The following is an 11,180-nucleotide window of genomic DNA, read 5'->3' as shown; positions in this document are numbered from 1 at the left end:
ATGTTGGTTCAGTTCTGGGCTTTCTTCCTGTTTATAATTTATAGTTTGTGATGGTTGTTTGGTATGCTGTGGTATGCTGTGGTGAGGTGTATTGTAGCGACTACTACTACTACTACTACTACTACTACTACTACTACTACTACTACTACTACTACTACCACCACTACCACCACCTCCATCTCTATATCTATAGCTTTCCTATATCTATATTCAATTTTGACATGTTTAGAGTGTACAATAAATAACTTATCAGTTCTTATTAAGATCCGGCAGCCAGTCAATATGGATAGCATGGGTTTAGTTACAGATAGATGGATATATATGACCACCTACCTACCGACTAGTCATAGTATCCATTCATTATATTCTATTCTACTCTCTCCTGAATATAAATATAAGTATAACTACAACATGAAGTTAAATCAGCCAGCCAACCAGCCAGCCAACCAATCTAACTCCCACTCCTCCAACTCTATCTCCAAACCAGATCAAGCCAAGCCAAGCCAAGCCAAGCCATGGAATTGAGTTTGATTTGAGCCTGAGAGGAATCAATCAATCAATCATAGATCGATCAGATACGGGTGGTTCCTTTTTGGTTACTACCTTGGTATTAGTTAGGTGGATGGATAGAGTATACATGGGTACGTACTCAATCCAATCCAGTCCAGTCCAGTCCAGTCCAGCCCAGGGGAAAATAAAGTAAGCTCACCGCACCGGGGAGAGTGGGAATGACGGCTATCCGTACTACTTACTTACTCTAATGAAGGCGAGAGGTACTTGATTAGGAAGGATGTTCATGAATGGATGGATGGATGGATGGATGGATGGATGGATGGATGGATGGATGGATGGATGGATGGATGGATGGATGGATAGATAGGCAGGCAGGCAGGTAGGTAAGTAGGTCGATAGATATGAATAGGAATTGAGAGCTACTTAGCACTTATATTTGGGCTTGGTTTTCTTGGTTCTCCTGCTTCTCTGAGATGATATGATATACTGCAGGATCGGAATCCGATACATAATAGACAGCCAGCATTTAGTTGATAAAGCTGCTTCATAGTAGCGAGTGCATGGTGCTTGATTCATCTACCTAGCAGCCCGGGAATGCAAGAATGGTCATTTGTTTGTTTGTTTGTTTGTATGTAAGTAAGTATATTGATTGGTATTCATAACCACCAAGGCTAAATTATACAGATGGAGCTTGCAACCTAATAATTTGAGAGGGATGGGGGGAGGCCTTAATATTGCAGCGGAGCAGTAGGTATTCATATCATTTTCCAGATGGCATTCATCCATGGGGCCGGGCCGTCTTTTGAAGCACCTTTGCCGGGACTCTGGAAGTCTGGTTAAGGGCATCTTTGCTCCACATTCAGCCCGATAGTAAGCCCCCAAAGACAACGCAAGGCAGGAATGGACACCATAACTCCATGGACGCCATATTGATCCCATGCACGCGCCTGTAATGCATCCACAAAGTGCTCTGTAGACCGTTCCACTTGATATTTGTCCCAAGGTTGGAAGGAAGATGCCGAGCCGGTCTTCAGTGACGGGGGAGAAGGTATAACGGTATATCGTGAACATGGCGTGTGCATTTGATTGAGGGTAGCTTACTCAGGCCACTCCATTCACCCCTGCAAGCACGCGCTGGCTGCGATCTGCGACTCCGCGCCCTGAGCACAGCGGCGATATGTGCATGTATGTGAGCCCTTTTCTCGTTGTTGTCTCCCCGAACGCATCACCGGTAACATGCAACATGGTCTTCCACGCGACGCCATTTCTCCGGTCCGGCAAAAATAGAGGAAAGAGATGAAGAGTCTAGAATCCATATCCGCCCCCGTACGGCGTAACACCATACGGCGTCGCTGCACTGGCGCCCCATGCACTCGTGGCTCCCCCGTTCGCATACGCTGTGAACCCGCCATCCATGCCCTCCGGTGGTTCGTATGCATCCGGACTGCGCACACCCATCATATCCTCATCCTCGATGCCCATGGCGCCGCCCCGATCTGCGCCTTCAGTGCCGGAGAGAGACGAAATCGCAGAGGCCAGTTTGCGCTGCAACACCACGATGCCCTGCTGGATAATCATATCGGGATCCAGGGTGCCGATGCTCTCGACATCCAGGTAGAAGTTACTCGGCTGGGCGTCGTAATCGAAGGGTTGGTCGGGAGGAGCGGCTTGTTCCCAGGCTGCATTTTGGGAGACGGGCCTACCACCATCACATTAGCACAATCCTCAGACATTGCCTCTGTCCCCAACCCAAGACAGAGAGAGAGAGAGAGAGAGAGAGAGACAAAGCAACTGAGAAAATACATACCACTCCTTCGCCGGATCCTCCTCATACCAATAATCGACATGCCTCAAATTATTATGCGGATCATACTCGAACCCCACCGCGGCCGTGGGCGCCCACTTGGCATGTTCCTTCGCGATGCCCTTCTTCGCAATACACGTCATCTTGAGCTCCTGCCCGCGCCTCAATTTACAGATCAACGGCCCATTGCCCTCCGCATCCATGAGCACCGGGTTTCCCACCCACTCGTTCGCCCGCTCGCCGCTCACCGCCAGATCGCGCGCATACACCCGCATGATGTCGTCGCCAGTGCAGCGCGCGTGGAGCGTCAGCGTCACCGAGCACCGCGAGCAGTGGTCCTCGCATTCGCAGTCGCGTGTGTACTCGACGTCTTGGTCGCAGTTTTTGCTGTTCAGCGGGATCAGGCCCAGACGGTGGGCGAGCATCTCGTCCGGGAGCACGGAGGTGTTTTTTTCGACTTCGACAAGGTCGATCGCCATCGTGGGGATTTCGGAGAGCATCGCGCGCCGGAGGGAGTTGGCGAACGCGAGATCGACGGAGGTGAGTTTGAAGTCAACGCGGTTGGGTTCGGCCTGGGTTTTGGGAAGGGAGTTAGTGAGGTGTTGCTTGGCTGTTTGAATGGATGGCTGGCTGGCTGGCTGGTTGATTGGGGTGCTCACCTCGCGGACAGTGACTTGAGGCCCCGTGGGCTCGATGTCCATCTCGTAGTCCATTGTGAGGTCGGGTAGCAGCGCGGAGGCGCCAACTATGAGAGAGGGAGGGCTGTGTGAGAGGTGGTAGTGAGGTGAGATGGGAGTGTCGAGGATGGTCTGGAGCTGGAGGCGGAGATGAGACGAGGCAAGATGAATGGGATGAATGAATGAACGACGGGCGGCGGAAGCTGAGTTCGTCGCCGCCCGCGCTTTGCCCCTTCGGGTAATGCGCTCACTGTGCCTCAGGAATCACGACGAAAGAAACAGGTACAAGTACAAGTACAGTACACCAAGAGTATACAAAGTATACGGTTTACGCGCTCGTCTACATCTTGTCTAGATCATACAACTACGAACAGACAGCGTCCGTTAATCATGATGCTCGCTTCTTGCAAGTCAGATTCCTAGCTTTGCAGAGGCAAATGTCGGCTGCTCCGGGCCAGAGCCAACCACCCATGTCGTCAAAGGGTATATCAAGCTGGTAAAGAAACCTCCCCGAGGTCCAAGAAACCCCTGTCCCAAATCAGATGCCCGCTCCAACCGTAGAATCCGATCCCAAGTGTCAGCTTGACACCAACTTTTGCCCTATCCGTCGGCATCACTGCCGCCAGACCGTACTCCTCTAACATTCTATTCTGACGCTCCGTCAGGAATTCTATAGTGGTGAGTGCGCGCCGTGCGCAAAGCCATCAAGCCGCCAATCGATCGTGCAGAGAAAGAAAAGAAGAAAAAAAAAGATTAAAAAGAACCCAAGCAATATAGCCAACCAGAAAATAAGGGGAAGGTAGCTTTTTCGGTTGCAGAATCATTTCAAGTCGTGATGGATGTTCCCGCCCGCAGGCGATTCTCCAACCTAAAAATTCCTCTCGGCGAGAGAGGAATGTGGCGCCATCGCTACCTCCGCAGGGAGCTGCGATTTAGCGCTTCTAGAAGCTCTGGACGACTGGCCAGAGCATCGGCAGCTTGCGCGTAGCTGACCCATTGGCGCTTCCGCTTGTGCATCTCGGGCCACTGGTCCTCTTCCCGGTCGACCGTGACCTCGAAAAACTGGTATGATGCCTTCGGGGCGTTGGACGTCAGTAACGACGACGGCCGCATGTCCGGGATCAACCCCAGGTCCTTATGCACCGTGCACACGATTCCACCCTCCTCCCAGGCCTCTCTGCAGGCCGCCTGTTGAGCGCTCCCTTCATCGGTCTCCCAACCGCCTTTGGGGAGCACCCAGCCTCCGCGCCCGGAGGACTGGATCATAAGCACCTTTGTCTTATCCGCCGACAGCGGAACCACACCGGCCACGAGTCGTTCGCCTTTCGATCCGTACCCTAAGCACACGCGAGTTAGCGACGGTTGCGCGACACGGGAGGAAGAATGACACAGAACGGACGATTTGGAAAAGGGGAACGGGGAATCGCGTCATAGGGCGATCGATGTAATCATTACTCACGTTGGTTTGTGCGGCCCGTACGGGCCTCCATTGAGCGAGGTTCCGACATCTTGGCCGGAGAAAGGAGAGAGGATGTATAGGGGGAAAAGTAGAGACCTCTTAAGACAACCGCCTAGGAGATGGTCTATATGGACAGGAATCGGGTAACCGGTGGCACACCGCAAAGTTGCGCTTCACGCGACACAGGTGTCAAAAGGAACGAAAGAGGCGCGGAAGTTTAAAGGTCAATGACACGGAGAGCCAGGCCACAAACGGGGGACAAGCTGTCAGGATGGAGGGAGGTGTAAAATGTCAAACGAGAGGGATTTGAAACAAAAGACCCAGCCTGGTGGGATGGGGGAGAGCTGGCCGGTGAGCCGTTTGTTCGTTTCTGTTTCCGAAGCGAAACCGCGAGGCGGTCGAGGACAAGAAATTTTTTGGGGACAAAAAACTGGAAGAGAAGTTTCAGGAATTAGGTATCCCCGTTCACTCCCGCGACGGACGGGAACCTCGAAGGAGACGTGTGAGGGGAAGAGAACATCATAATCGGAGGGATATCAGGAAAATAAGGGAAAAGGATGGGAGGGAGGAGGGAGAGTGGAGGGAGAGTGGAGGGAGGGACGGAGGGGGGGGGGGAGGCGAGAGGGACGGAGGGGATGGGGGGGGGACGCCAGAGAGACAGCTTGGGGATAGTCATCGTAGGGTAAGTAATACTGAACGGGCGGCGCGATCCGGCCTGGAAGATGGAAGGCCAGCCCAGCGCAAATCCGCTCCGGGCCAGCAGCTGAACCACCATGGGCGGTACGGAGTACATACCGTGACGGCCACAGGACGTGCCGTTTGCTGGCGGGTGCGCGTCCTGGGCTGATCCATCCGCTGTAATACCAAAACGGTACGCGTCATACAGCCCATACAGTCATGGTCTCGCTGTACCCAGTACTTACAGGTACCGCGCGGTGGTGGTACAGTTGCTGTGGTTGCTGTGCTGGTTGGCACCGTCCCCAATGTTACTTTTTGTTACTGCTACCGTACGGAAGAGCACCTGCCGTTTCAATGTCATCATCCTGATCGCTGGGATAGTTGTAGTACTCTTCGTGTTCCAGGGGCGCTCTCTACTCGTCCCTTTTTTTGATTGATCTGATCCATTAATAGTCCGACCCTCCTATATGATTGTATGTATCTACGTGCGACCGCCAACAGTGGAGTGTGCCGAATGTCATCCATTCCTGGGGCCTCCCCATTCGCGATGCCTTCGTCTGGGTAATTTGGATCATCTTCGGTGGCTCAACGCCCCCGAGGGACGAACTAGGTCTGTTGCCCTCTCATGAACTGCTCCTGAGTCTCCCGAGGCCTGCGGGCTCCTCGGGGTTCCACAACAACCAGCCGGCTGGCCCAAGGGATCAAGAATTGTCGTCCACCACAGTCCACAGTCCACAGTCCACAGCCCACACACCGGCACGAAATTCGTCGGGCGATCTGTATGTATGGACAAAGTAGCACAACCCACTGCATCGCCGTCCCCTGACTTGCCAGCAAAAGCTCTGCTCGGGACACTCGGTACTTACGGACTGCTGCCGTGTCTCCGTCAGCAGCGACGTCGCTCATTTACCTCAGGGCCTTGTGGCACTATCAAACTAGGGCCCCAGACTAGTGGAACAGAAGTCCCTTCGACACTTTCGGCCATTAGCAGCGAGTAAATTAGGTTAGGTTCAATCGCGTCTCCATCGGTCTCGCAGGCCGAGTAAAGCAAACGGTCTTGTCTTGTCCGTCCGCCGTAAGCGCAGCGGTCGAATGGTGAGGTTTCAGGGAGGGAATTTGGGGTCAATGATAGATGAACCATGAAGCCATCGTTTCTGCCCGCATGGCTGTTTGCCAACCCCTTTCTTTTACCTTTGCTGTCTCGTTTTTCTTTTTTATTTTTTTTTTGCGCACTGATTAAGATTTGTCTATTATTGGTGCCCTTTTTCTCTACATCGCTACTCCGTACTGGTGCCAGGCCCAGCGCCAGCAATCACGGTGAGAAGAGCAAAACCCGAAGGAAAACCGGGTTCGGTCCACCTCGTTTACCAACTCTGGATGCGGTACTGCGGTACGGCGGGACCTGCCCTGCCCTGCCCTGCCCTGCCTGGTGGAAGTGGAAGTGGAAGTGGAAGTGGAAGTGGAACAGTTGCAGACCATCTGCTGCGACCTAGGTAGATACTATTAATGTATCTAGGCTCCAACGATTGATCCATACTATTATCCACTTCATCAGATCTGCCTGCCGGCTGCCCATGGCACAGATCACAGCATCGCGTTTCATGCAGTAGAGCTTCTAACGCGTCTCTCCCACGAATGATATCAGATATGACTTTCACATGCAGTGCTGTGGTACGGAGTACGTGGGACATGTTGCGCTCCTTCCGAGTGATTACTCTGTCTGGGAGCTCGACGAGGCAGCGAGCAGCGGTGGTAAATCAGATCCTATTTGCCATCTGAGCATTCATTATTGCAATCATTCTCTTATTCCCCGTCCAGCCTGCGCGCAAGCCAGCTACGGATTGGATACCGTAAAATGCGACGGGCATGCCCTGCATACATTAGGTCCTCGGATCCGTGCTGGCTTATTGGAAGGCACACCGATGTCACTGGCTGACGGGCATCACCAGCAAGCAACCAAAGGGGGGGGGAAAAAGGTTGCTGAAGCGGATGCGGGGCACCACCCTCCAGCCGGCCACAAATCCTCGAATGGCCGCGAGGGTGGCTTTCCGAAGTTTTGAGCTACTCTATTTCCTGCAACCTCCTGCCAGAAAAAGAACAAGGGGGGAGATGCGCGGGAGACCGCCCAACAATGAAGGCAAAGGGCACCCGGATTGGCAGAGCAACGTGCAGGGCGTTGCGTTGCGTCCGGCCATGGCGGTTGCGCGGCAATGATGGACGGGTTGTCTGCGCCCTCCAGACCTCCACCGTGAACCATGGGGTCGATCCGAGGGATGTTGATGTTGCTCGGACAATGCGGTGGCTAACTGAACTGCAAAGGAATGGGACTACTGAGGTAGCCTGCACATAAGATTAATAGTGGCTTGAGAAACTCCCCGGTGGCGATTGGATCTGGACGCGACAACACAGCAACGATCTGTCGAAATGCGGATCCGCAGATCCTAGCATCGACGGCCGTGGTGATGCCGATGATGCGATGCTTGGACGTTGGGGGGGGGGGGGGGAGATGCTGCACGTGATGTCATTGTCTGGGGATTCGCGACGGAAGGGCAGGAGGGATTCCAGGATCGTTGAGTCGGACACTTGTATGTTAGGTAGTAGCTTGGGTTGGTACCACATTCCGTCTGGCTTGAGCCCCGACGGGCATCGCCAGACCATCACCATCCCCATCACCATCAGGAGGATTATTGCCGGACACTTGGCCAACTTCCGCTTTGATCAAAGTCCAGGTACCGCCCTCCTTACATACGCGTATCGTAACGGGGCCTGTCCGTACCGCCCCGGACCAGACCGTACCGTATCGAAGCCCTCTCGGCCTCATCTGAAATCCAAATCCGACGCCCACGGTATATTAACCTTCCCTGGCAGGTTCTCCTGCGGAAGTGCGGATTGTCTAGTCGTCTGTACATGAGTGAAAGCAGTAATGGAGCTACTGGGGACGCCATGATCAACTTGCGGCACGGTTGGTCGCCCAATCCTGGAGATTCTCTCCTGCTACTGATTCAGTCTTGGATTCCCTCAGCATCTTCTGCGACAAAAGAAACAGCAGCAGTAGGAGGAGGAGGAGGAGGAGAAGAGGGAGGAGGATACGGGATCACGGAATAAGCCTCGCTGCAGCAGACCAAGAGACCAAGACCAAAGGACCAGGCAGGGGTCGGTTCTTACATGCCGCAGCTGCTGCAGCAGCAGCTCGGGTCTTCTTCTAGAAGCATCATCAACAACTCCCCCTCAACCTTGTTTCTACTTCCGGGGAGGGCTGCTGGGTTGGTGGTAAGGCACAGGGCGTCGCAGCGACTGTAAATATACCACCACTACTGGGATCAGTAGGTTTGTAGTAGATGTCGATAGAGAGATCCGATCTCCATCTGTCAAGTCGGCGATGGTCTGGCCAGTCAGGCAGTCGGTGCTGCCTGAGGGAGGGCGTTTGACGGCGTAGTCTTCCCGCTGAACATCCAACTCTGCCTCCACCAACTCACTCTTTTCTCTTCAACATCCTCCCTACTTCCTTTATCACCGGACCTGAACTCTCGGTGGTTATCATCTCATCCGGATCCATCTGTCTCTGCCTGTCCCGCCGTGAGTGCTGCCAGCAAAGCCGTTCCCCATCGCACTAGAGAGAAAGTTGCTCTCCTCGACCCCTCGACACGCCATGGAGCCCATTGTCGATGCCGAACAGGCCAGGAAGCTGTCGCTCTTCCGACCTCTTGGTAAGCAGCCAGTTAGAATAGCCTTCTCTTTCCCGTGCAGACATCATTGGTCCCAGTGGCTCTCTGCCTCTCACCGATCCATCGTCCATCTCTCCATCCATCCATCCATCCTGGGTGATTCCCGTCAACTGCCCCTCATGTACTTATCGCTGCCCCTCACCGTCCCCATCCCCATCTATGCCGACGGCAGCAATTGGCAGACTGTCCTGGTCTCATCCTGATCCACGATGTGGATATTCTCCGATCAACTAATGACCGTGCATTTTCATCGTCCGCCGGTCATGGATGCTCCCAACATTCCCTAACATCAACATCTAGGCTACCAGCGAAGCTCTTGCGGTTACTGCAAGTCTGATAATGGAAGTGAGTCTCTCCGGGCCCACCTTCAACTCCCCCATCACAGTCCACCGCGGATATGCCTTCATGCTGCCGGATGGGACCACTGATGTGCGTCTACTGCAGGTGCCTCTTACTACACTAGCTCGCTCTCCGTCCGTCCGGCGCATTATGAAACCCTCGTCAACAGAGGCTGGAGAAGGTACGACGGTTCGCTGTCGCGATGCGAGCCACATGTCCCCCGTTGGCAATGCTCAGTCGCTGATCCCGGTCTAGGTCGGGCACGCTGTACTACAAACAGAACCTGCAACGATCATGTTGTCCCCATTATACGATGAGGTGTGTAATTGCCTCCCCCCCGTTTCTCATTCGCGATTAGCTCCGCTCACTTCCCACAGGCTCGAGGCACCGGCCTTCACGCCTCGGAAAGACCAGCGGAAGGCCATCAACCGCTGGAACAAGTTCGTTCTGGGCCCCGAGTACATTCGTAGAGCGGCATATCTTTGTCCCAAGACGCGGGAGTAAGTAGGAGTCATATCATCCAAGAGACCGGGGGCGTGGGCTGACCACCCGGTGTCGCAGTGAGAAGAAGCACCGGAAATGCAACTTTGACCTCCTCTCCACGGTCCACGAGGCTGAATACAGCAACGTCAAGCGGCCCATCGACCCCAAGACCAAGAAACACTTGGAGCCTGCTCACCGATTCGAGGTCAACCTAGAGGGTGACTCCGTTTCTCAGGCTAAGTAGGTACCATCACAACCTGCTCATGGCGCATGCTTACCTTGTCCTAGGTTTGAACTGTTCCTCAAGTACCAGACCACTGTCCACAAAGAGGATGTCTCCAAGTGGCAAACCAAGGACTTTAAACGCTTCCTCTGCTCAGGCATCACGCGGTCCCCAGCCAATGCTGCCAAGTCGGACGAAAAGAAGCTGGGCTCCTGGCACCAGTGCTATCGATTGGACGGGAAGCTCATCGCCGTGGCGGTCTTGGATCTGATGCCAAGCGGGGTGAGCTCGGTCTATATCTTGTAAGTGATCGATCGTCGATCGTCACCCTAGTCACTACTCTAATAACCAAAGCTATGACCCCGACTACGAGCAGTGGGAGTTCGGAAAGCTCAGCGCAATGAGGGAAATCGCCTTCGCGATCGAGGCCGAGTACCAGTACTACTACATGGGTAGGCCGCCACCATTTTTTCCCACGCCATTCCCCCACATACAAACAACCAACTAACTCCAACAACCCAGGCTACTACATCCACTCGTGCCAGAAGATGCGCTACAAGGGCACATTCCGCCCGCAGTACATCCTAGGTAGGTTCGATCCCATCCCGCCCACCCACCAGAGCTAGAAACAAGCCGAGCTAACTCATCCCAGACCCCGAAAGCTACGCATGGGACCCTCTCGACGGCGAACTATCCAAGAAACTAGACGAGCGGCCATACGTCTCCCTCTCCCGAGACCGCAAATCCCAATCCCAATCCGCCACCTCTGAACCATCCACATCAACAACCACCACAACCGCCACCGAACAAGTCGACGCCGAAGCCGAAATCAACGACGAAGACGTCTCCCTCTTCGACCTGCACATGCCCGGAAACATGACAATAGACGAAATCAAAGCCATCGATCTAGATCACTGGCTTCTCCTTGTCCATGGGTCATTCGTGCATATGATCGTAAGCATCCTCCTCCCCCCCCACCTCCTCATCATCTCTGTCTCTATTTCAATGTAATCTGTACCTCATATACTGATAGTTTATGTCAGGACCTCGTGGGCTGGGAGCGGATGCCCCTGGATAACCCGCAATCGGTCAAGGGGATCGTGGCTGAGTTGGCGGCCGTGTTGGGTCCCGAGGTTATTCGGAATAGTGCGGTGGTGCTTTTTGATTAGATGCTATCTCTATCTCTACCTACCTACCTACCTACCTACCTACCTACCTACCTACCTACCTACCTACCTACCTACCTACCTACCTACCTACCTACCTACCTACCTACCTA

The 11,180-nt window shown here is 53.8% G+C and overlaps 4 protein-coding genes across 4 annotated transcripts; 2 read left to right on the top strand and 2 right to left on the bottom strand.

Moving 5' to 3' along the window:
• Positions 1–1,818: 1,818 nt before the first annotated feature.
• Positions 1,819–3,030, bottom strand: BO70DRAFT_296830 (DNA-directed RNA polymerase II core subunit RPB3; the record flags this gene model as incomplete). The annotated part of the gene is made up of 3 exons (XM_025539548.1): positions 1,819–2,212; positions 2,321–2,889; positions 2,977–3,030. The coding sequence occupies 3 exons, from the start codon at positions 3,028–3,030 to the stop codon at positions 1,819–1,821; spliced, it is 1,017 nt and encodes a 338-aa protein (XP_025397066.1).
• Positions 3,031–3,770: 740 nt separating this feature from the next.
• On the bottom strand, positions 3,771–4,621 carry BO70DRAFT_106265 (NUDIX hydrolase). Its single transcript, XM_025537838.1, has 2 exons — positions 4,454–4,621; positions 3,771–4,331 (listed from the first exon to the last, which is right to left on the bottom strand). Exons 1-2 carry the CDS (start codon positions 4,500–4,502, stop codon positions 3,904–3,906), a joined length of 477 nt encoding a protein of 158 aa, XP_025397065.1. The 5' UTR covers positions 4,503–4,621; the 3' UTR covers positions 3,771–3,903.
• Positions 4,622–6,153: 1,532 nt separating this feature from the next.
• On the top strand, positions 6,154–6,706 carry BO70DRAFT_106257 (uncharacterized protein). Its single transcript, XM_025537837.1, has one exon. The coding sequence runs from the start codon at positions 6,271–6,273 to the stop codon at positions 6,622–6,624; it is 354 nt and encodes a 117-aa protein (XP_025397064.1). The 5' UTR covers positions 6,154–6,270; the 3' UTR covers positions 6,625–6,706.
• Positions 6,707–8,780: 2,074 nt separating this feature from the next.
• Positions 8,781–11,070, top strand: BO70DRAFT_398736 (arginyltransferase; the record flags this gene model as incomplete). The annotated part of the gene is made up of 11 exons (XM_025546809.1): positions 8,781–8,838; positions 9,157–9,201; positions 9,301–9,376; positions 9,451–9,513; positions 9,573–9,695; positions 9,757–9,918; positions 9,967–10,203; positions 10,256–10,353; positions 10,424–10,489; positions 10,554–10,855; positions 10,945–11,070. The coding sequence occupies 11 exons, from the start codon at positions 8,781–8,783 to the stop codon at positions 11,068–11,070; spliced, it is 1,356 nt and encodes a 451-aa protein (XP_025397063.1).
• Between the last annotated feature and the right edge of the window lie 110 nt (positions 11,071–11,180).

The sequence above is a fragment of the Aspergillus heteromorphus genome (assembly GCF_003184545.1).
Source record: "Aspergillus heteromorphus CBS 117.55 chromosome Unknown BO70scaffold_23, whole genome shotgun sequence".
In the NCBI taxonomy this organism is placed as follows: domain Eukaryota; kingdom Fungi; phylum Ascomycota; class Eurotiomycetes; order Eurotiales; family Aspergillaceae; genus Aspergillus; species Aspergillus heteromorphus.
Note: the sequence above shows the minus strand (reverse complement) of the source record. Positions and strands in the feature narration are given on the sequence as shown.